The 25,092-nt window shown below is 40.2% G+C and overlaps 1 protein-coding gene across 1 annotated transcript in view; it reads left to right on the top strand.

Annotated features, from left to right (window-relative positions):
* The window catches only part of ZNF407 (zinc finger protein 407), a 1,276,568-nt gene that overhangs the window by 650,718 nt on the left and 600,758 nt on the right, over window positions 1-25,092 (top strand). The window contains 1 exon segment of the mRNA XM_053714859.1: window positions 13,525-13,599. Within this exon segment, the coding sequence (XP_053570834.1) occupies window positions 13,525-13,599 (75 nt within the window).

The raw sequence follows: 25,092 nt of genomic DNA, 5'->3' as shown, positions 1-25,092 counted from the left end.
CTGTTTTTGGGAGAAAGGTTCTTCAGGCAGTGGTTTCTTCCGTATAAAGAGCCTGCCTGTCCCTCCCGTCATCCGTGTACTTTAGCTTTGGTATTGGTATCCCATAAGTAATGGATGATCCGTGGACTGGATACACTTAACAAGAGAAAACATAATTTATGCTTACCTGATAAATTTATTTCTCTTGTAGTGTATCCAGTCCACGGCCCGCCCTGTCACTTTAAGGCAGGTAATTTTTCCATTAAACTACAGTCACCACTGTACCCTATGGTTTTCCTTTCTCTGCATGTTTTCGGTCGAATGACTGGTAATGGCAGTTAGGGGAGGAGCTATATAGCAGCTCTGCTGGGTGAATCCTCTTGCACTTCCTGTTGGGGAGGAGTTAATATCCCATAAGTAATGGATGATCCGTGGACTGGATACACTACAAGAGAAATAAATTTATCAGGTAAGCATAAATTATGTTTCTCTACCATATCAGCCCCCAAACTACTTTTAACCCTAAATGCTGCTGTCCGGGTCTTCCATACCTCAGTTAAAAGTAAAACCCCAAATAAATTTTATTTCAAGATTCAGGTGCATTTATAAACGACTTTCTAATTTAATTATCTTATTTTCTTTGTTCTTTCAGTATCCTTTGTTGAAAAGCAGTCAGATAAGGAGAATGCATATGTCTGGAGCACTATATGGCAGCAGTTTTGCAAGAATGTTATCCATTTGCAGGTGTGCTAGATGGCAACAATTTTTCCTGCCATGTAGTGCTCGAGACACCTACCTAGGTATGACTTCAACAAAGAATACCATGGGAACAAAGCAAATTTGATAATAGAATTTATCCAATTTAACTGTTTCTACAGAAAATGTTACCCCTACAATGATACACCCTTCTGTTAGCATCCCCTATACATAACCCATTAATACATATCTTCAAAAATAGCAAAGCACAAAAGTCCTAAATTAAAAAAAAAAAAAAAAACTTAAAGCACCCCACAACCTCTCCAACAAAGTGTAGTATAAAATCTGTGACTCACATTGGGGACATAATACCAGAAAGGTTTTCTCTTTGCAATTGTACCAGTCAGAGTTAAATGGACATTATAGTTAAAAATTTGTTCTATTTCAGAAGAGCTTTCTTTATTGAACTATTAGTTACTCCTGCCCTGGACAAGACAAATTTGTAGGGCTTCTCAACTCATCCCGGATATTCTCCTCCCCCTGTATGGCCTATTCCTGTCCCAACATTTTGGTGTGTCCTATATAGAGAATAACGCTAAATATTACACCTTCTGGCACCATAAACACTTCTTCATAATACAGGATGTAGATTGCACCTTCTCATACCCTCACCCCAGGCAGTACATAGTCCCCCAAAGCACGAGACCTGGGGCAGGTGCACCCTTTGCCCTGCCCAAAGGGCAAGCTTGGCGACACTGCATTGAGCATATGAGAAGCATGCATACATGTGTATGCTCTTGTATCTAAGCCTCTGCAGACTGCTCCCTTTTCTCAGTTCTTTTGACAGACATGCATTTTAGGCAGTCAGTGCTTACTCATAATTAACTCCACAGGAGTGAGCACAATGGTTATCTATATGGCACACATGAACTAATGCCTTCTAGTTGTGAAAAAACTGTCAAAATGCACTGAGATAAGAGCCGCCTTCAAGGTCTTAGAAATTAGCATATGAGCCTACCAAGGTTTAGCTTTAAACAAAGAATATCAAAAGAACAAAGAAAATGTGATTATAAAAGTAAATTGGAAAGTTGTTTAAAATTGCATGCCTTGTCTGAATCATGAAAGTTTAATTTTGACTAGACTGTCCCTTTAACAGAATGATCCAGGAGTACACCTATGTGGTCTAAAAATCTTTTAGGAGAAATTAAACACTCAAAATTGAGCATTTTATTTTTTACACTACACTGTTCATTTAAGAGATTTTAATATCATACAGATCTTCCTACACATTTAGACAAATAGGGAAAAACTGTTTGTTAGGGATATGTTTATAACAACCAGAGAGAGTAAATACATAGGAGTTGAGGTTACAATGCAGGGATTTAAAAAATGTTTTGTTCTTAAACAAAATCAATTAGAAAAATCTCTTGCTGATTCACAATGCATAAAACCACATAGGATTAAGCTACATTCCATTTCTTTAAAAAACATGAGATAGATTGACCGCGGGGCAGGTATTATAAGCGGATCATTCTCTCCTTAGAGATCCATAACTAATAAATGGCATCTCCTAATGCTATTCTGCATCAGCAATGCATTGCTATTTTAGTGCCTTGAGCTTGTATTACACTGAATGTAAATCTTACCGTCCAATCAAAACACATTGACTTGAACACAGACATAAAGAACTCTGTTCTTCTCCTACAAACCCATAAGTATGTAGATTTTTCATAGCAAGACAGTTGAGACATGAAAACATGGTTAACAGTTATTGCAAGTAATCAATTAGCCTAGTAAAATATTTGAATCATAAAGACATATATTTAGTCGATCACCCAAGGAAACCGCATACAAGGGAATATGTATGCTCTTGGTGGTTATATTTCTGAAGCCTTAGGTCTGTTTATAAGTCCCTTTTTTTTACAAAATGATTCACCACTAGAAGGTGCTTTACATCACATCAACTGACCACATTAGGCAATATGTGAGAGAGGAAAAATATCTTGCAATATATAAATGTAATATGTGACACAGAATGACAGACTTGGTGCACAATGTTATAGAGAGACAAAGGCCACTTTTGAATGGTTAATATACACATATAAACACATAGATATATATATGCATATATTCATATACATAATATGTACAGTATATATTCATATACATATATATTTACAGGGATCACACAGTTCCCATAGAACGCTGTTTAAAGGCACGTTTCAGTGCCGCTTTTTTCAAACATCGCTCAGCCGCCACTTTTAGCCCCTTATACCTGCTTTTTGCAGTTACTCTATAAAAAAATAAAGATGCTACCTTTTTTATTTTTTTAACTAAGATTACTATATTGAAATTTGGGGCCAATTGGAGGACTTTTAGAAAATTAACCATGGATCTGATCTCTATTTAATTTTCTGAGCACGAACTGCCATTGCAAGCTGGTTATTTATTGCGTGCCCACAAACGGCCAAATTTGCTCGTTTGCGAGCACACAATAAATTGGTGCTCCACTTGTAATCTGGCCCTTAATGAAAACAAAGTTTTTAGTTTGTGAGTGATTTTCCTTATGTCTCCTACATCATTCAGAATAGTCCTAATGCCAATCATTCATCATTTGGTCAGGTGATAAATCAAATAGGAAATATTTATCCTTAAAGTGATATAATTGTACTGTCGCTGCATATAACTGTGTGCTTAACACCTGCAAATGGTTTAAACTCATGGTTAAAGTCGGCTCCAATGCAGCAATGCACTAATGGGACATAGCTGCACAAAATGGGTGAGCTAATGACAAAAGACATATGTGTGTAGACATATGCGTGTAGCAAGCAATCTAGCAACTAATAACAGACTAAACCAGATATAAAATTCCATCAAAGTAACATTGCTTCTATTGTCAATTTGTACTTTATTCTCTTGGTACTTTGTTGAAAAGCATATCTAGGTAGGCTTAGGATGAGCAATGCACTACTGGGAGTTAGCTGCTGATTGCATGTATTAATAGGAGTAGCAAGGAGAGAAAACATTTTTTTTTTTTGCTGTATAAATCCCTGGTGTATGAAGGGTAGATCTGGGGACCAATTTTAAAAAGGAACATTGCAGAATTAGAATTCAGAAAAGGGCCACAGAACTAATAAGGGGAATGGAGGATTTAAACTATGAGGAGAGGTTAGATAGCCAAACTGGCACTGTTTACTGTAGGAAACAGAATTCAGGGATATAATTGTTTGTGTTAAATAGGGGAAGGTTTTGTAATTGTTTAATGTAAGTTTAATTGTCAGTTTCTTCAGTGTAAATCAGGTAGTCTCTGTATAGACTGAACTTGATGGACTTCTGTCTCATTACAACCTCATCTACTATGTTATTATGTATATATATTGCTGGCTACACCCAAAAGTGTCTTCATTTTGGCTTACCAGAGCTAGCCCTCAGTAGTGCATTGTTGCTTTGGAGCTAATTTTAACTCTACAATAAATAGTGTAATTATAAACTAAACTTAACACATTATACCATTTTGTTTGCACTTTTACATCCCTTTAATGTGAATCAAGTGTGATTAGCTATGTAAAGGAAGTCATAACTGCAGTATGTCTGGCTGAATCTGCTAATGGTGGAAGCTTAGATAAAAGTGCTAAATATCATACTTGCTCATTTATACCAAACTGTAGAAAAAGAACACTGTATAAAATATATTTTTAAAAAAATTGCTTTTATTTATATTTTATGTTTTCTTTACATAAAATGACTACATTCTGTTGTTAAAAACCCATTGCCAAAATAATTTGATGATCAAACAAAAAGACATTAGCAATAGAACAGTGGAAAACATTGGATTTCAGCTTTTAATGATTTAAAGATTTCTAAATGCATCAACATCCATTAAAGCGGATATGTCCAGATGAATTCAGTGTTTAATGTTAAAAATCTTATAACATGCCAGTTTGATTTGTATCCCTTCATATTATTGCATACTAATTAAAATCATATTTTTGCATATTTCATGCTTGCATGTACATATGCAAATTGAATCTCATTGCCTTTCAGCAATTAGTAATTAAGTTTTTGAAGGACAGCTGTAATACATAATTAACAAAATGTTTGCAAGTCCTTTTCACACTCAAAGTTGTAACAGAAACATATTTACTTATCAAGAAAAGCATTTGCGTTTTCCTTCCTAAGATAGGGAGAGTTCACGGCTTAATTCCTTACTGTTGGGAAACACAACACCTGGCCACCAGGAGGAGGCAAAGACACCACAACCAAAGGCTCAAATATCCCTCCCACTTCCTCATTACCCTAGTCATTCTTTGCCTTTCGTCATGTTAGGAGGTGGCAGAGAAGTGTCAGAAAATTTAGTCCTGAAAAAGGGTATCTGCCCTTAGAGATAGGACTGGAATTTTAAGTAGTCATGTCAACCTCTCAATCAGAGGCGTAACTAGAAACCACAGGGCCCAGGTGCAAGAATCTAAGAAGGGCATCCCCCACACCCCCACCTCCCCCCAAAAAAAGTGAATTTGATACATATCTTTTTTTTTTTTTTTTTTACATTTAACACAGAAAACAAGTTAATCAGATTACATGTCTGCAAAAGGATGTACCCTGTGCCCACTGTCTGTGAGATGGTCTGACCCCCTATTACTGTATATAGTGACTCTGTTAACCCACCAGTACTGTATATAGTGAGTCAGTGACACAGTCTGGAATCTGCCGGTGAGATGGCTGGCCTGACCCTACCTGCCACAGTACTTTATAAAGTGACCACAGTAGTCTGTGACATAGTCCAGCCCCCCCATACTGTATATAGTAGTACTGTATAGGGACACTGTTTACCCCCTCCCCCATGCTGTCGTAACAAGGTCTGTAATTTGCTGGTCCCACAAGCATACATACACACACACACACACACACACACACACACACATATACACACACACACACACACACACACACACACACAAACACCAATGAGTTAAACAGAAAGACTAACCCCTGACCCCTGTAGTCAGAGACACTAGTGAAGCATCATGTCACACTCACATGATATCAGTGCAGGCAGTGGCAGGTCAATGTTTTTTGAAGCTGGGCCCCCACCCTTGCGTCGCAATTGCGACCTCTGCACCCCCTGTAGTTTTGCCCCTGCTCTCAGTGAGCGTATTGATGAAAGTTAGAGTCTGGAGATGCAGGGAAAGTTTTTCTGCAAAGCCATCCAGACTACTGCTAACTGCTCCTAAGCAGTCAGTGTTGACAAGTTTGACTGCCTGCTTTCTCTCACTCAAGTCCATGTCAGGAGTGCTGCTATAAGACTGTCACACTTGAGAGGCTGTGTTCTGTTCCACAGCATGGATCCTGGAGATAAGATTGTTTAAATTTTTACACATAAAACGCTATAACAGGGTCACAGTGTGGCTCCTTTGCACCTTGATAGGATCCAGGGTTAATATCCTCTGAAGGGGGTTTATTGAACAGTCGGGGCTAATTAATCAGTGTATTAATTATTTACATGCTGCTGTGATTTTTTCCTGGGCTGATAGACTGTGTTTTTATGTCTGGAACAAACAGGTTTCACTTTCTTTTTTGAAAGTGTTGCACAGCTCCTATTACTTGCTGTACTTGTAATACCAGGGGAAGTACTGTCTTGCACTCAATGTGACACGGTGTGGTCTATGTTCATTTCCTCCATTCCAGCTGAGACATGAACCTGAGGAGAGCATTTCCTCTGTTAACTGTCTGGGTCTAGGAGGTGGTGAGTGCCTCAGCCATTGGGAGTATAAAGGTGCAGTTTTCTATAATAAAAAAAAACATTTTTATTTGTGTCCTTCTGTGGGTATAATCTGAGCTATGGAGGACTCTGACATGTTAGAAGGTACTCCTTCTGTACTAAATCATACCTGTTTATATTGTGAGACGGCCGTGGTTTTCCCGCCCACTCAATTATGTTCCACATGCCTTAACACCGTTATAAAGTCTAAAAAGGGAGACAAGCCTGCTAAGGCTCTTAGTCCCTCTGAACCGTCTACCTCTCAGGACTCGGCATCCTGTGAGATTACTACCCTTGATACATTATCCACTCCACATGTAGTTCCCCGTAGCACATCTAATCCTCCATATGGAAGGGGCCTTCTTCTTGCAGACTTTGCTGCACAGTTACAAACGGCGGTGTCTGCGACCATCGCTCTAACAAACGCAAGAGAAAGGTTAAACAGCTCTCCTGACCCGGTGTCAACTAAATATTCTTCAAATTTAGCTATTACGTCCCAGTTATCCGATGATGAGTTAACATCTGTAGCTTCAGAGGGTGAACTCTCTGGGTCGGAGTCCTTAGCGTCTAAGCCTCCTGCTGTGGAGGAACCGTCCTTTAGATTTAAAATTGAGGACTTGCGTTTTTTATTAAAGGAGGTTCTGTCTACATTAGAGGTTCTGGAGGCCACGCTGCCTGAAGAACCTATGCTACCTAAATTAGACAGAGATTTTACGAAGACAGGAACGTTCCTTTGCCTTTTCATGTGCCAGGTTAAGATGGCGAACATTATTAAGAACGAATGGGAAAGAATTGGTTCTTCCTTTTCCCCCTCGTCTACTTTTAAAAAGTTGTTCCCGGTCCCAGACTCTCAACTGGATTTGTGAGGCTCCATTCGTAAGGTGGATGGTGCTATCTCTACGCTTGCTAAATGTGCTACTATACCTCTTGAGGATAGTTCTTCGTTCAGAGAGCCGATGGATAAGAAAATAGAAACCTTTCTGAGAAAGATGTTTCAACATACAGGATTTTTGTTTTATCCGACAGCTGCAGTTGCCACAGTGGCTACCTACTGGTGCGACTTTGTCGGAACCCATTGAGGTGGAGTCTCCCCTAGAAGGATATTAAAGACAGAATTAAAGCTCTGAGAATTGCTAATTCTTTTATCTGTGATGCAAACATGCAAATCATTTGCATAAATGCAAAGGCCTCTGGCTTTGCAGTCCTAGCCCACCGGGCGCTCTGGTTGAAGTCTTGGCCTGTGGATATGATTTCTAAGTCCAGACTCCTTTCTCTTCCCTTCAAGGGAATTATTTTATTTGGTCCAGGCCTGAACTCCATTATTTCTTTGGTTACCGGAGGCAAGGTTGCCTTCCGACCGCAAGATAAGAAGAACAAGTCTAAGGGACGACAATCTTCTAATTTTCGTTCCTTTCGTTCTGACAAATCCCACTGACAACAATCGTCCTCCAAGCTCGAGCAACCCAAGAGTACTTGGAAGCCGGCTCAGTTCTGGAATAAATCCAAGCAGAATAAGAAGCCCGCCGAAAACAAATTGGCATGAAGGGACGGCCCCCGATCCGGGATCAGATCGCGTAGGGGGCAGACTGTCTCTTTTTTCAGATGCCTGGTTCAAGGACGTACAGGATCGGGGGTCCTGGAGGTGGTATCTCAGGGATACAAGATAGGCTTCAAATATCATCTTCCAAGGGGCAGATTCCTTCTCTCGAATCTGTCTACCAGACCAGAAAAGAGGGATGCCTTTCTAAGGTGCGTTCAGGATCTATCCTCCTTAGGAGTTGTTGCCCCGGTGCCTATCGAAGAAAGAGGTTTGGGGTTTTATTCCATGGTCCCAAAGAAGGAGGGAACATTACGCCCAATTCTGGACCTAAAGTGCTTAAACAAATTTCTCAGTATCCCTTCCTTCAAGATGGAGACGATAAGGTCCATCCTTCCTTTAATTCAGAAAGGCCAGTTTATGACCACTATAGATCTGAAGGATGCTTACCTTCATGTGCCAGTCCACAGGGAACACTTTTAGTTCCTGATGTTTGCATTCCTGGACTAGCTAGCACTTCCAGTTCATTGCCCTTCAGTTTGGCCTAACTACTGCTCCTAGAATCTTTACAAAGGTTTTGTGGGCTCTTCTAGTCGTTGCCAGAACTCAGGGTATTGCAGTAGCCCCATATTGGACAATATTCTGGTGCAAGCACCATCCTTTCATCTTGCAGAAAAATTCTCGGAGTCCCTTCTCAGTCTTCTTCGATCACATGGATGGAAGATAAACTTGGAAAAGAGTTCTCTTATCCCAAATACCAGGGTGGATTTCCTGGGCACTATAATAGATTCCATATCCATGAGGATATTTCTAATACACCAGAGATGTTACAAACTAACTTCGGCATGTCTTGCCCTTTGGACCTCCTTGAGTCCCTCTGTGGCTCAATATATGGAGGTGATTGGTCTCATGGTGTCCTGCATGGACATCATTCCTTTCGCCAGGTCTGTCTCAGACCTTTACAACTATGCATGCTGAGGCAGTGGAATGGCGATCATTCAGATCTGTCTCAACAAATTGTATTAGACAGCCGGTCGAGAGAATCGCTCTCTCAGTAGCTCTGTCCAGATCATCTGTGCCGAGGGACATGCTTCTTAAGACCATCCTGGGAGATTGTGACTGCGGACGCAAACCTATTCAGATGGGGAGCTGTTTTGGGTGCCAGGAAGGCACAGGGGTTCGTCCCAGTTCATAAGTTTCCAAACGGACAATATAACCTTGGTGGCTTACATCAACCATCAGGGGGGGGGGGGCGAGAAGTTCCTTGGCGATGAAGGAAGTATCTCAGATTCTGGAGTGGGCAGAGGCCCACAGCTGTTCGCTGTCAGCTATCCACATTCCGGGTGTGGACAACTGGGAGGCGGATTTTCTCAGCAGGCAATTCTCCCTTCCAGAGGAATGGTCTCTCCATCCCGAGGTGTTTGCAGAGATATGCAGCAAGTGGGGGATGCCAGTGATAGATCTCATTGCTTCCTGTCTCAATGCCAAGCTACCCAGGTACGGGTCAAGGGATCACAAAGCGGATCTAATAGATGCACTAGCAGTGCGCTGGAGGTTCAAACTCATATATCTTTTTCCTCCATTACTGCTTCTTCCTCAAGTGGTGGCCCGCATCAAGCAGGAGCGGGTATCAGTAATCCTGATTTCTCCATCGTGGCCGCGAAGGACGTGGTTGACGGATCTAGTAGGGATGTCCTCATCTCCTCCGTGGAAGTTACCTTGTTGCATATACCTGCTGATGCAAAGTCCATTTGTTCATCATAATCTAGATCCGTGATTCTCAACAGCCGGGCCGCGGCCCACTGCCGGGCCGCAACGGCCCTGCTGGTGGGCCGCGACCCGACCGCCACTCACTCTAACTCTGACAGGCCCACTGCGGCACCACTGCGCATGTCCGCTTGTGCGCTGTTCCGCTGTGTAGCGGCGGCCGGCGGGGAGCGTGTGTGAAGGACGGGCATTCAGCGACGGGCAGCTGACAGGTTAGTAACCCACTGACACCAATGCATAATTCCATAGTTAGGGAGGCCACTGACACCAATGCATAATTAGATTAATAGGGAGGCAAATAGGGAGGCCACTGACACCAATGACTATATTTTATTATTATGAACCCACCGACACCAATGCATTTTGTTTGTTATAATTAACCCCCTGTCACACATATATATATATATATGTATATATATATATAAATATATATATATATGTGTGTGTGTGTGTGTATATATATATATATATATATATATATATATATATCCATCCCACTGACACCAATTAATTAACCCACTGTACACCAATTTATATATATACATTTTGTTTGTTATAATTAACCCCCTGTCACATATATATATATATAGATCCCACTGACACCAATGAATTGTTAAGTAATGAACCCCCTGTACACCAATGTAATAATATGGATCACACTAACACCAATGATGTATTATATAATTAACCCATTACCCACTGTACACCAATGTATTTTTTATATATTTATGTGTCTGTATGTATACATATATTATACTCATATATATGTATGTGTGTTTGCGTGTGTGTACAGTATATATATGTGTGTTTTTGTATATATATATATACCATGACACTTTTAAAAACAAAACAAAGAAACAGGCTTCATCTTCAGGATTGTTTGAGACTGTCTGTTACTAATCTGAAACCGCAGTTGGACAAACTAATAAAGGAAAAGTGTCAGCAAAAGTCACATTAATTAACCTTTTTGTTACACATTTAGGCATAATATTTATTCTTTTTATGCCTGTTGATATTGTAATATTTCTATAGCTTTGTTGGTATTAATAAAGTTTTATGTCACATAATGTCTAGCTGTAATTTCTTCCAAACCTACTCCAACCCACCCCCGATGCTTACCGGGCCCTGGACAGGTCCGGCTAAAATTTCCTGGGCCTTGTGGTCACTTAGGTTGAGAACCACTGATCTAGATTGTCTGAGGCTTGCTGTGTGGAGATTGAACGCTTAGTCTTTGCCAAGAGTGGTTTCTCTGAGAGTGACATTGTTACTCTTATTCGAGCTTGTAAACCAGTTACTCAGCGTATCTACCGCAAGGTGTGGAGGACCTACTTATTCTGGTGTGAAGAGTGTGGTTTTTCCTGGCACAGAGTTAAGATTGCCAGGATCTTATCTTTTGTCCAGGATGGGCTGGAGAAGGGCCCTTCTGCTAGTTCCCTGAGGGGACAGATTTCGGCCCTGTTGGTTTTATTGCACAAGAGACTGGCTGAGCTTCCAGACGTGCAGTCCTTTGTTAAGGCTCAGATTAGGATCAGTCCTGTGTTCAGATCTGGGGCTCCTCCTTGGAGCCTAAATCCTGTTCTTCGGGTTTTGCAACAGGTTCTGTTTGAGCCTCTGCATTCCGTTGACATTAAATTGTTATCTTGGAAGGTTCTCTTTTTATTGGCTATTGCCTCCGCACACAGAGTTTCTGAGATCTCTGCTTTGCAATGTGAGCCCCCTTATCTGATTTTTCATGCAGATAAGGCAGTTTTACGTACTAAATTAGGTTTTCTTCCTAAGGTTGTGTCAGATCGCAACATCAATCAGGAGATTGTGGTTCCTTTCTTGTGTCCTAATCCTTCTTCATCGAAGGAATGCTTACTTCACAATTTGGATGTGGTTCGCGCCTTGAAGTTGTATCTTCAGGCTACTAAGGAGTTTAGACAATCTTCCTCTTTGTTTGTTGTCTATTTGGGGAAGCGTAAGGGGCAGAAGGCTACTTCGACTTCCCTATCTTTTTGGTTAAGGAGTGTCATCTGCTTAGCTTATTAGACAGCGGGACATCGTCCTCCTGAGAGGATAACAGCTAATTCCACTAGAGCAGTGGCTTCCTCTTGGGCCTTTAAGAACGAGGCCTCTATGGATCAGATTTGTAAGGCGGGTACCTGGTCCTCCTTACATACTTTTTCAAACTTTTACAAGTTTGATGTTTTTGCTTTGGGTGAAGCAGCTTTCAGGAGAAAAGTTTTGCAGCCTGTGGTGCCCGCAGAATAGGGTCTGCCTCTTCCTTTTTATTCCCTCCCGTTATTCATTCAGTGTCCTCTGGAGCTTGGGTATAGTTTTCCCAACAGTAAGGAATGAAGCTGTGGACTCTCCCTATCTTAGGAAGGAAAACATAATTTATGCTTACAAGATAAATTTGTTTCCTTCCGGATAGAAGAGTCCACGGCCCCTGCACACTTTTTCTTATCTATGGGCGGTCCCCTATTATTTATTTTATTCTTCTGGCACCATTTATACTCGTCTACTTTTCCTTGTTCCCTCGGCAGAATGACTGGGGTAATGAAGAAGTGGGAGGGATATTTGAGCCTTTGGCTGGGGTGTCTTTGCCTCCTCCTGGTGGCCAGGTGTTGTGTTTCCCAACTGTAAGTAATGAATCCGTGGACTCTCCCTATCCGGAAGGAAAGGAATGTGTCTGGTAAGCATAAATTATGTTTTTATCAAGCTCATTCCCTTGTTCTTCGTTATTTTCTGATCAACATTTGCAACCTCCATGCACGGTTACAATTATAGAGAGATTCTTTTTTTTTTTCTTTTTTTTATTACAAAACTGAATTTAATAACATGATCATCTTGCAAGAAAATAAACCAAAATTATGGATGAACGAGCATGATAGACTGATGTGTTAGCATTAATCACACTCTTATAAAACATCTTTTAGGGGGAAAAAGTGAAAAACATCAAAAATGACTTTGATTGAATAAGTGGTTCTGCATGTTTTGCCGTTTTTTTCAAAGAATTTTTGTGTTGGAATCTATCTGTGAAATATGTGTTGCCATTTTTACCCAGAACATTTATTTAGAGGCATATGTCTAGAGTTGTTCATTGATAATAAAAAAAAAAAGTATATTTGTTTTAGAGTAAGAGTAGCTTAATAAGCAGGTACAAGTGATGTTTTTCTGTTGAAGCACTATTCACATGATGCATCATTTGACAAATACATAAAAAAAAACATGTGAATGGTGTATCTGGGCCATTATTTAAAGGGAACTTTTTTTTAATTATCTTTTTCCCGTTCTTTGGTGCATCTAAAAGATATAGAATTTTTAAATTGTTGCTCCTGTGCCAAAAGAAAAAAAAAAACCAACAAAAAAAACACCCACTTCTAAATCATGAGCTTTTTGAGCGACAGAGCAATGTGTTTCCAAACCAAAGTAAATGTAAATGTAATTTTAACTTTTTTTTTCATACAAAAAAATGTTTACGTTTGACACCTCTGTGTATTTGCCTTTGAGTGGTATTTAATAAGACATGTGCCCAAAATATTCTATATACACATATGAAGTAAAACATATATTTTCTGCATTTTTACAGAATAACCAAACCCCTTTAGCTAGAGAAACAGTTTTGGACAAAGCACAAAATACTGTAATTAGCTTTATAATAAAGTTTTGCGAAGCTCATAAGTCCCACACTTAAAATATTTGTATTTTTTGTGAAATGTTGATTGGATATAGATACAAGTTGATATTTCACTTTTCATTATGCCTTACCCACTGAGATTTTTATTTTTACTTTGTTTTTTAGTGTGTCATTTGTTATGAAGAAACACCTAAACACACATTTACTGGGGAAACATGGAGTTGGCACACCGAAAGAAAGGTAAGGTGTACCAATGAAAATAGTTTTATTACTTTTGCAGTGCATATAATAATACATTGTGTGCTACAATTTAAGAGCATCCAGCTTTTAAGAAATGATGTCAAATTGATAAAAGGAGTTTATTTTATCTTTTACTATACTCTTGGTTAGTTACAGAAAGCAGCCTTTAGTGATGATATTACACAAAACATTTTTTGCAAATTGATGCATATTGTGAAAATGTTGATATTTAAATTTGAAATGCACTACTGTTCATGGTGCTGTTTAAATTTAGAGTACACAACTGTGCATAGTGCTGTTTAAATTGGAAATGCTCACCTGTGCATGGTGCTATTTAATTTGCAAGTGCACTACTATGCATTATAGATATTACTTTCATATTCTTTAGTGGACATTTTTGTAGAAAAAACGTGATAGTACATTTTTCAACTGGAATAGAATTTTCCCCATTATTACTAGATTTAAAACAATAGCAATGAAATAACTGCATTTTTCCAGTAAAATTAGAAAGAAGAGAAAAAAAAAACTTACCAGTATTGCAATTATTATTATTGTTGTTTTTATTATTATTTTAAAACACTAGTCAGTTATATATGTAACACTCACTGAAAGTGATGAATTGTAAAGTCACAAGTAATCTTACTTTCTGAATTGAGAAACAATTAATTCAATTGCTTTGAAGAATAAAATGAAAACAGTTATTTGTGTAGAACAGCAGAAAAATAGTAATAATAATTATGAAATGATAAATTGTGTTTCACTGTCTTTCATTGTGTTTTTCATAAACCAAAGACTGAAATTAATAATCTTGTATAACATTTTTGAAATGCAATGTAGATTGCACTCTTTATGAATTAAGGGTAATATTTTGTTAAACTGTACATTCTTTTACCCACCAGTTATTGTTTAACATTTTTTCAATTCTGCACTACAATTACACTTATGTGCCAAACTGACATCCTAAATCAACTTTGTGATACAAAAATAGAAAAGCTCAGAAAAGTGTGTTTTTATTTAAAGGAACATGGTACCCAAAGTGTTTGTTTCATGATCAGATAGAGCATACCAGTTTACACAACTTTCCAGTTTACTTCTATTATAAATTTAGTTTCATTCTCTTGTTATTCTTTGTTGAAGTAGCAGCAATGCACTACTGGGAGCTGAGACCATTAGGTGAGCCAATGAAAAAAGGCATATATTTGCAGCCATCAACCACCAGTTAGGTCCCAGTAGTGCATAGCTGCTCTTGAGCTTACCTTGGTATGTTTTTCAACATAGGATAGCTAGAGAAGGAAGCAAATTAGATAACAACTCAGTTGGGAAGTCGTTTACAATTGTATGCTCTTTCTGAATCATGAAAGAAAAAAAAATAGGTTTCACATCCCTTTAATATTAAATCAAAACACTCATATATTGTTTATTTCTTTCATAAAGTAGTGAGAGTCCATGAGCCTTGACGTGTGGGATTGAATTCCGCTACTTGGAGGAGGCAAAGAAACCCCTAAACACCAAGAGCTTCCCAATTCCCTGTACAACTCAATTTTTATTCTTTGCCTCCCAGTAGTAGGTGAAGATTTGAGGTGCTCCAGATTCTACATTAAAAGGGGTTCTCAGACCTATGTAAGACCCATTACCCCTCTTTGTTAGTGAACTATTGGATACAGGAGTACTGGGTAGTGATGCAATATTCCCTATGGGATTTTACTCACAAGCCTACCACATGTGTTGCGGAGACCTTTACCTCGCTCTTCCTGCTGGGTCTTCATGATACTCCTCTTCAAAATCCTCTGCTGTTACTTTCACTGCACTGGATGGGCTCTCTACTGGGATCAGGTTTTCCTCAGCTGGTAAGTTTCAGTGGAGTGCGTCCACTTCAGGTGGGTATAATGCACTCACATGTGTAGATACATGATATTGTATAGCATAGCCAGGGGACACCTACAAAACATAAAACACAGAGTATTTTACATGTTTATAATGGTCTCTCAACTAGTAGCAAATTCATTTAGATTTTTTATTTAATAAGCCTCTATGCAGTTTTGTATTGTACACAGCAATCAGTTCACACAATGCTGCGCTTATTTATAACTGTTGTTATGGCGTTCTGGTTTATTTTATTTATTGGAGTCAGTGTGAGTTTATCAGGAGTGCACTCTTTCTGACAGCTATATAAGCGCAGTTACTGAGGAACTTGTTTACAATTGAGGCCTTCCGGAAATAGACTTGATGGCTTCCCGCCTCATTCAAACATCCCAGCTGATGTTCCAAATCCAGACTTCTGAAAGCAGAACTGAAAGATGCTCTGGTGAGTTTGTGGTCATTTTGTCTAGCGTATAGTTTATCTCTATGTGTTCTTCTACAAAGAATTGTGGCTCAAATCAAGCAAGAAAATGCCTCAGTCATTTTGATTACTACAGCCTGGCCCCTCAGAACATAGTATGCAGATCTGATACAAATGTCCAGCTCTCCTCTGTTGCCTCTTCCGCAATGCTAGGACCTATAGTTTTAAGATCCTCTATTTTATGAAGATCTACAATCTCTAAATTTGACTGGATAGAGATTTAACACCAAATTTTGAACCACAAGGGGTTTTCTGATGCTGTGTTTGATACTCTTCTGCAGGCTTGAAAATGTGTAACTTGAACAATTTATTGCAAGATCTTGAAAATTTATTTTTCTTAGTTCAAGGATAACGTTTTTTGTTGGCATTCCTTTAGAATTCCAAGAATCCTTCAGTTTTTTTCAAGATGGGTTAGATAATGGTTTGTCAGCTAGCCCCTTAATGGGTCAGATTTTTGCTGTTTCTTCTTTATTTTACAGGAAGATAGCCAGGTTACCTGATGTTCAAACCTTTGTACAGGCCTAGATCGGGATTAGACCTTTTGTAAAACCCACTTCTACTCCATGGTTTTTAAATTTTGACCTTTCTGTTTTGTAGGCCCCACACTTGCCCATGCATAGTATTGACATTCAACTTTTGACTTGGAAAGTTTTATTTCTCTTAGAGATTTTCCTCAGCCAGAAGATCTTGTTTTTGCCGAAAGTTGTTTATGCCAACATAAATCTTGAAATTATAGTCCCTTCTTTGTATCCTAATTTGGCAAATTCTAAGGAGGCTTCTGTGGAACAGATTTTCAAAGCTGTAACTTGGTCCTTGTTACTTACATTCACTTAATTTTATCATTTTAATGATTTTGCTTCCTTGGAGGTGGCTTTTGGCAGAATAGTCCTTCAGGCAGCAGAATCTGGCAAATAGTATCTGCCACTTTTTTTTGTCCCACCCATTTTCTCGTAGACTCCACAGTTTGGAATCCCGTGAACTCTTACCACCTTACAAATGAAAACATTGTTTATGCTTAACTGATAAATTCCTTTCTTTCGTGTAGGTGAGAGTCCACGATAACCCACCCAGTCCTATTGTATTTTTGATGGCCATATTAATTTGCACCACTCTTTATACCCTGTTTTGCCTTTCCTACCTTTCTGTTCACCTTTATCTATGCTCAAAAGTTCAAAAGCTCTTTGTGTTTTGGGGTCTCTTTGCCTCTTCTTAGTGGCGGGAATTCAATCGGGTCTTTGTAAAGTTGATTTAAGTCTATGACTATACAATTTATGTACTAGTCAAAGCAGTTGTGACTGGGTTTTCTATCATATATGCTCAACCAGGATTCTTGGTATGTGCAGCCTTCATTGATATTAGATGATTTGAAAAGGCTTTCTGACCAACTTTACATGCTATAAATTAAGCGTAAACTACAATCTTAGTTAGTTTGAAAGTGTATTTATTAATCTAATGTATTTTAATACCCAAGTAGTGGTTTGGAGCAATGCTTATTATTCAAAGTTAAACATAAGTCAACATTGAACTTTCACAATTCAGTAGTGTACAATTTTAAAATAGTTTTAAATGTACTACTGTTTACATATTTCTATTGGAGTCCCTGGATGAATCTTCCTTGAGGGCATACTGAATGTTCAAGACATGCCCATGATCCTGATCAAAGTGGCAACAGCGTTTGTTGCAAAATTATTCAAGCAACCTGTAGAGGGAGCTTTAAAGAGCAGTAGCTAAAGTCACTCTACGTTAAACTGTGTAGCTAGAAACACTGCTTGATAAAGATGAATGAACCCAAACTGAGTGCAACTTCCTTTGGATAGGAGACATCTAAGAGTGTCTGCAGTAGTTGTAAAATGGCTGTTCCCTGTTGTCACTCACAACTGTCTGTTGCTGCCTTTTTGCTTGTATAAAATTGCTATATTGTTGTCAAGACACGCGCACACTTCTGAGCCAACCTCAGTATGCCCTCATGGAAAGGTAAAACGAGACCAAGTTTTGTTTTGTTTTGTTTTTTAAATTGTATCCTCTGTCTGAATCATGAAAGTTTAATTTTGACTTCCATATCCCTATAAAACTTTCCTCTCAAGTCAAGTCAAAGCTTGTTAAGATTTATAGTTGAACTGTGTGATTAGCATTTTAGATTAGTTAAGTATCCTTGTATACCATAAGCATTAACACTTGATAGAATATGTAACAAGCTTTATGAAATTGTATTGTATAATCTGTCTGGCAGGTTTTGAGAAGTATTTCCTTATTACAGCAAGAAATTGTTTCTATATTCTACCTAGACAACATATTTTAATTAAGTAATTAGTTAAGTAGCAGTGAAATGGAGCAGAACCAGCACATATTAGGTGTCTGTGAAGTATAAAGCTTATTCTGACTGAGCCAAAGTTATGATGGTCCTATCAAAAAGATGTGTGCTTCATATCTAATTTAGCTTTGTTTAAATGCATTTTTATTGGTGTATCTAGTAAAAAAAAAAAAAAAAAAAAGCCTTAACTTTTACACTTTTTACTTTAAAAAACAAACATACTTTTATTGAGTTGACAACGTTATGTGCCATTGTAGAATGCTTCACAATCGGTAAATCAAAATAATGAGTAAGAGATTTTTTTTTTCCAACATAGATATGTGTTACCTAAAAAAAAGGCACATTTTGAGGACTTTTGGATGATTGCTGTTCTATGGGGATACTAGACAACCACAATCATTATTGTAGAACCCTTAATTCTCAAACATATCAGCAGCAATAGATTATGGTGCATCCTTTTATATATCTTTTGCTCTAAGAGGACAGGAATAGACGTAAATAGGGATAATATGGATATTCTATTGCAAGAATTATATTGATCTTTGTATTACTTACTCTAGATGGGTGTTTTAAACCCCCATAAAAGGATTAAACACACATGTAAAGTCAGTCTCGGATCAATAAGCCTTTCAGCAGAGTCTGATAATAAGTACAATAGGCTTATGTAGGTAAGTAGTCCTCCTTGATGAGGCTGCTGTGTGTAGATCAGAGTGTAGTACTGATCTCTTTTCTGGAAATATTGAAAAAACAGTAAAGTTAGTAGATGCCTTAAAACTACGTAAATGCCTGAGCAGCTTTGCAGTCTCAATAAATTAGATATTTTCTTCATAAATGGAAAGAGTCCACAGCTGTATTCATTATTTTTAAGAAATAAGAACCTGGCCACCAGGAGGAGGCAAAGACACACCAGCCAAGTCTTAAATACTCCTCCCACTCCCCTCATCCCCCAGTCATTCTTTGCCTTTTGTCCCAGGAAGTCCTATGTTTGGTCTGTTATTTTCTTCCCCACTGAGGGAGGATTTAGGCAGCTTTATAGTTATGGCTCTGTTGCAGGCTGGTCCTGCTTGGGTTCAGATCTTCTGTCTCGTGGCCTGTTCAGACACGTGGCGCCTGTTCTTCCTTGCTGGTCTGGTCGAGGCGCTGAGTGCTTACTTTATTATTTGTGTTTCTTGCTTTTATTTTACAAGTTTCAGCTAAGCATTCTAACGAGGACTCGTGGGTCCGTGAGACTGGAAGGATTGTTTCAGTCCTTATTGAGCCTTCAAGTTGGTGACTGGGTTAGTGGCGTTCTGCTGCATCACTCCTTTTGCTTCCGATTCTCTCGGGACCTAGAGTATTCTTCCTCACATGGGAGGATTGGGGGTTTTAGCGTCTCCTTACCACTAGTTTAAGGCGGTTTGGCCTTTTGGAGGCTCTAGGAATTGTCCTATGGACGTGTTCCTTCCGTGATTCTCTTGTCAGTAAGACCTTTGGACTTCCCCATGTGGGTTGGGTCTCCTTATGGGGCCTTGGGTTTCCCTTCGGGAGAAAGTTGCTCTATTCTTTGCGACCCTTTGGATTTTGTCCATTCCTCCATGTGAATTGGGTCTCCTTTGGGGACCTAAATTCCCTTCGAGAGTGTTCTTTTGGATTCTGGTTAGTATTTTCCCCGGATCTGGGGATGCTCTGCATCCTTGGTTTCAGGTACTCCTCTATCTCGTATGGTAAGGTGGAGACTAGCTTTTTATTGGGTGACCTTGTCATCATGATATTCCCTTGCTTTGGACGTCTTGTGGCAGTCGAACGCCTATAAACTCTAGTTTCTTGGTTCGAGATGCCTTAGCTCCTTTGGAGCGTTGGACTTCGGCATGGGGTGGTCTCTTCCTTGGGTCGGGACTTGCGAGGTGTTCTCATTCTCTGGGTTCTCCTGGATATTACAATTATATCTCCCTGTGGGTCTGTTTTCTATGTCAGATGAGGTGTTTCAATTTCCGGGATATTGTTTGTTTTAAACAATTGGGGGCTCGAACCTGTCATCTCCCTGGTTCTTCCGGTTGCTGAGGCTTTTGCTCAGCGTTCTCCCTTGTGGATCCCGTTGCGGGTTCTTACCAGTCTTTTCAGGATCTAGGGTTGGTTTGGGGTTCTCCTGTTCCGGGAATTTGGGCTATGACCTTTGGTCTGGCTAGTAGATCTGGTCACGGTTGGCCAGATTTCCTGAGCATTGGCTTTGCCTACGCTCAATGAACGGTTTCCCTTGGATGGTTTGTGGAAGTAACCTGATGGCTTTGTGGTTCTGCAGGCGAAGGGTTATAGGGTAACCGCTGCAGCTAATGCACCCTTCTGTGCGCTAAGTTTTCAGGGGATTCCTTCCAGATTCATCTGCATTGGAGAGTGCTCTCTTATTCAGCCTGTGGCCTTGTGCCTCGTGGGCAGGTGCTCTGTCTCTAATGGCCCCCTTTTTCTTAGGGGGGGCTTGTTCTCCTATGGAGGCCTTATTTAGGACTTTTTCTTGACTCAAGAAATGGAACAGAGGGTTTAACCTATTTGGAGAGAGGCATGCTCTCTGGGTTGCCCTGTTCTATCTGGTGTCTTGCTGGCTCCACGTTGAGATGGGCCTTTGCTAAACTCTCTGGGTCTTTAATTTCCGCTCCTTTGTGAGCGGGTGTCGGGATTCTTCTGTTCCCCTGTTTTTGGACCTACTGACACTTGGACTGGCCCGGCTGGGAGTAGGTCGTGAGATTGTCATTCCTCAGGGGTGTATTGGGCCTAGTTGAAGTTCTATACTTCTCCCCTTTTGAGACCTATGTGTCGGTCTGGCGGCTGGGATTGCCTAGAGGGTGCCTCTGTCTTGGAATTTTTACAATCCAATATTTTGTTTAGCCGCATTTTACTTCTTAGTAAGGTATTCTCTCTCTGGGTCATCCTGATGACAGCTGTGTGTTCTTGACTCGGGTGCTTACCTTGTCTGTGTCTGCTACACGTTTTTATGTTAAATACTTCAGTATTCTAAGTGCTGACGACTTGAGGATAAGTCTTCAGTTGTCGTTTCGGTGCTTCCACTCGAAATTGGGAGTAAAAATTGATGTTCGGATGCCTGGTCCTAGACCTTGTGTTATATTGATCTGGGCGTTGCCTCCCCTTCTTTGTTTTGGACCCATTTGGGTCTTTATGTGCTGGGTTTGTTCTAGAGGTTTTCCTTTATGCAATTTTGTGGTGTCCTTTTCGATTTCCATTGATTTTTTTCTTGCCCTGTCCCTTTGGGAGTTTTGGGCTGGTGTTCCCTTCGCTAGTAGGGGTGTGTGGTTGGGGGCCAACCGCTGGGTGACGGTGTCTCCTAGAGGACTGTTAGTTCAGTTGAGTCTGATTTCGCGGTCTCTAGCTAGGTTTCCGGACTATCTACGGGTCAGTGTCCTTGGGGCTTTTTCCTTTCAATGTTCTCGGCTTTGGACAAAGCAGGGGTTTTTGGGTTGTGGTTTCAGGCCTGGTGCCCTCAGAATGGGCCGCCTCCTATACCCTCTCATCTTGGCATTCGGTGTTCTCTATTGCTTGGGTATTGTTTTCCCAAAAGTAATGAATGCAGCTGTGGACTCTTTCCATTTATGAAGAAAAACATAAATTATGCTTGCCTGATAATTTTTCTTCAGATGGAAAGAGTCCACAGCTCCCCTCCCGTATTTTTTTATTTTTTTTGTGGTGCATCTGTATTTTTATTCTTCTGGCACCTTTTCACCCTGATATTTCTTCTACTATTCCTTGTTCCTTGGCAGAATGACTGGGGGATGAGGGGAGTGGGAGGAGTATTTAAGCCTTTGGCCAGGTTCTGAATTTCCAAAAGTAATGAATGCAGCTGTGGACTCTTTCTCTTGTTAAGTGTGTTCAGTCCACGGGTCATCCATTACTTATGGGATATATTCTCCTCCCCAACAGGAAGTTGCAAGAGGATCACCCAAGCAGAGCTGCTATATAGCTCCTCCCTTCACATGTCATATCCAGTCATTCTCTTGCAACCCTCAACAAAGAAGGAGGTCGCGGGAGGAGTTGGAGTTTTTACTTAATTATTCTTCAATCAAAAGTTTGTTATTTTAAATGGCACCGGAGTGTGCTGTTTTTTCTATCTCAGGCAGTATTTGGAAGAAGAAACTGCCTGCGTTTTCTATGATCTTAGTAGGCGTAACTAAGATCCACTGGCTGTTCTCGACATTCTGAGGAGTGGGGTAACTTCAGAACATGGGAATAGCATGCGGGTCCACCACAAATGAGGTATGTGCAGTACAATATTTTCTGGGAATGGAATTGACTAAGAAAATACTGCTGTTACCCGTATAATGTAAGTACAGCCTTAAATGCAGTAGTAGTGACTGGTATCAGGCTGATAAATGTATGCACAGTAGAGTTATTTTCTAGGGACTAGAATTTGACTGTGAAACTACTGTTAATACTGAAATAATGCTTAAGCCTTATCTGCAGTGGTAGCGACTAGTTGCAGGCTTAGTAATAACTTTGCATGACACTTAAAGAAGTTTATTTTCAAAACGTTTACTGGCATGTTATTGGTTTTGTGAGGTACTTTGGTGATAAATCCTTTGGGTATGAATTTTTTTCCACATGGCTAACGTATATTTCTGCATAGAAACTGTTATATCAGGTCTCCCACTGTTGTAAATGAGCGGGAGGGGCCTCTTTTTAGCGCCTTGTTGCGCAGTTAAAATTCTAGCACAGTCTTCCTGCTTCTTCCTCCTTGATCCAGGACGTCTCTAGAGAGCTCAGGGGTCTTCAAAATTCCGTTTTTGAGGGAGGTAATCAGTCACAGCAGACATGTGACAGTGTGTTAGACTGTGATAAAAACATTTAATATTAATTTGATATCCTTTTTTTTGGGTACTGAGGGGTAAATCATCCGGTTGCTAATGGGTGCAATCCTCTGCTACTTAATACATTTAAAGAATTGTTGACTATAACTGAATTATTTTTTTATTACTCAACTGTGTTTTTTAAAAGCGCTGCAGCGTTTTTTATTTTGCTTGCAAACTTATTGAAAGTATTTTCCAAGCTTGCTAGCTTCATTGCTAGTCTGTTTAAACATGTCTGATACAGAGGAATCTGCTTGTTCATTATGTTTAAAAGCCGTTGTGGAGCCCAATAGAAATATGTGTACCAATTGTATTGATGTTACTTTGAAAAATCAATCTGTACCGCTTAAAAAATTATCACCAGACAACGAGGGGGCAGTTATGCCGTCTAACTCTCCTCACGTGTCAGTACCTTCGTCTCCCGCTCGGGAGGTGCGTGAGATTGAGGCGCCAAGTACATCAAGGCCCTTACAAATCACTTTACATGATATGGCTAATGTTATGAAAGAAGTATTATACAATATGCCGGAGTTAAGAGGCAAGCGCGACAGTTCTGGTTAAGGACAGAGCGCGCCGATGACACGAGAGCCATGTCTGATACTGCATCACAATTTGCAGAACATGAGGACGGAGAGCTTCATTCTGTGGGTGACGGTTCTGATTCGGGAAGACCGGATTCAGAAATTTCAAATTTTAAATTTAAGCTTGAGAACCTCCGCGTGTTGCTAGGGGAGGTGTTAGCGGCTCTGAATGATTGTGACACGGTGGCAATCCCAGAGAAATTATGTAAGATGGATAAATACTACGCGGTGCCGGTGTGTACTGACGTTTTTCCTATACCAAAGAGGCTTACAGAGATTATTAGTAAGGAGTGGGATAGACCCGGTGTGCCTTTTTCCCCTCCTCCGATATTTAGAAAAATGTTCCCTATAGACGCCACCACACGAGACTTATGGCAGACGGTCCCTAAGGTGGAGGGAGCAGTTTCTACTTTAGCCAAGCGTACCACTATCCCGGTGGAGGATAGCTGTGCTTTCTCAGATCCAATGGATAAAAAATTAGAGGGTTATCTTAAGAAAATGTTTATTCAACAAGGTTTTATATTACAGCCTCTTGCATGCATTGCGCCTGTCACTGCTGCAGCGGCATTCTGGTTTGAGTCTCTGGAAGAGGCGATTCGCACAGCACCATTGGATGAGTCTCTGAGCAAGATTAGAACCCTTAAGCTGGCTAATGCGTTTGTTTCGGATGCCGTAGTGCATTTAACCAAACTTACGGCTAAAAATTCCGGATTCGCCATACAGGCGCGCAGAGCGCTTTGGCTTAAATCCTGGTCAGCAGATGTAACTTCTAAGTCTAAATTACTAAACATTCCTTTCAAAGGGCAGACCTTATTCGGGCCCGGCTTGAAGGAAATTATTGCTGACATTACTGGAGGTAAGGGCCACACCCTTCCTCAGGACAGGGCCAAATCGAAGGCCAAACAGTCTAATTTTCAGGAGCAGCATCAACTTCCTCCGCTCCAAAACAGGAAGGAACTACTGCTCGTTACAGACAGGGTTGGAAAGGCAACCAGTCATGGAACAAGGGCAAGCAGGCCAGAAAGCCTACTTCCGCCCCTAAGACAGCATGAAGTCAGGGCCCCCTTTCCGGAGACGGATCTAGTGGGGGGCAGACTCTCTCTCTTCGCCCAGGCTTGGGCAAGAGATGTACAGGATCCCTGGACGTTGGAGATTATATCTCAGGGATACCTTCTGGATTTCAAAACTTCTCCACAAGGGAGGTTTCATCTGTCAAGGTTATCAACAAACCTAATAAAGAAAGAGGCATTTCTACAATGTGTACAAGACCTCTTAGTGATGGGAGTGATCCACCCAGTTCCGCGGACGGAACAGGGGCAAGGGTTTTATTCAAATCTGTTTGTGGTTCCCAAGAAAGAGGGAACCTTCAGACCAATCTTAGATTTAAAAATCTTAAACAAATTCCTAAGGGTTCCATCGTTCAAGATGGAA

The sequence above is a fragment of the Bombina bombina genome, chromosome 5, assembly GCF_027579735.1.
Source record: "Bombina bombina isolate aBomBom1 chromosome 5, aBomBom1.pri, whole genome shotgun sequence".
Lineage (NCBI taxonomy): Eukaryota > Metazoa > Chordata > Amphibia > Anura > Bombinatoridae > Bombina > Bombina bombina.
The sequence above is the reverse complement of the archived record's forward strand: the minus strand, read 5'-3'. Positions and strand labels throughout refer to the sequence as shown.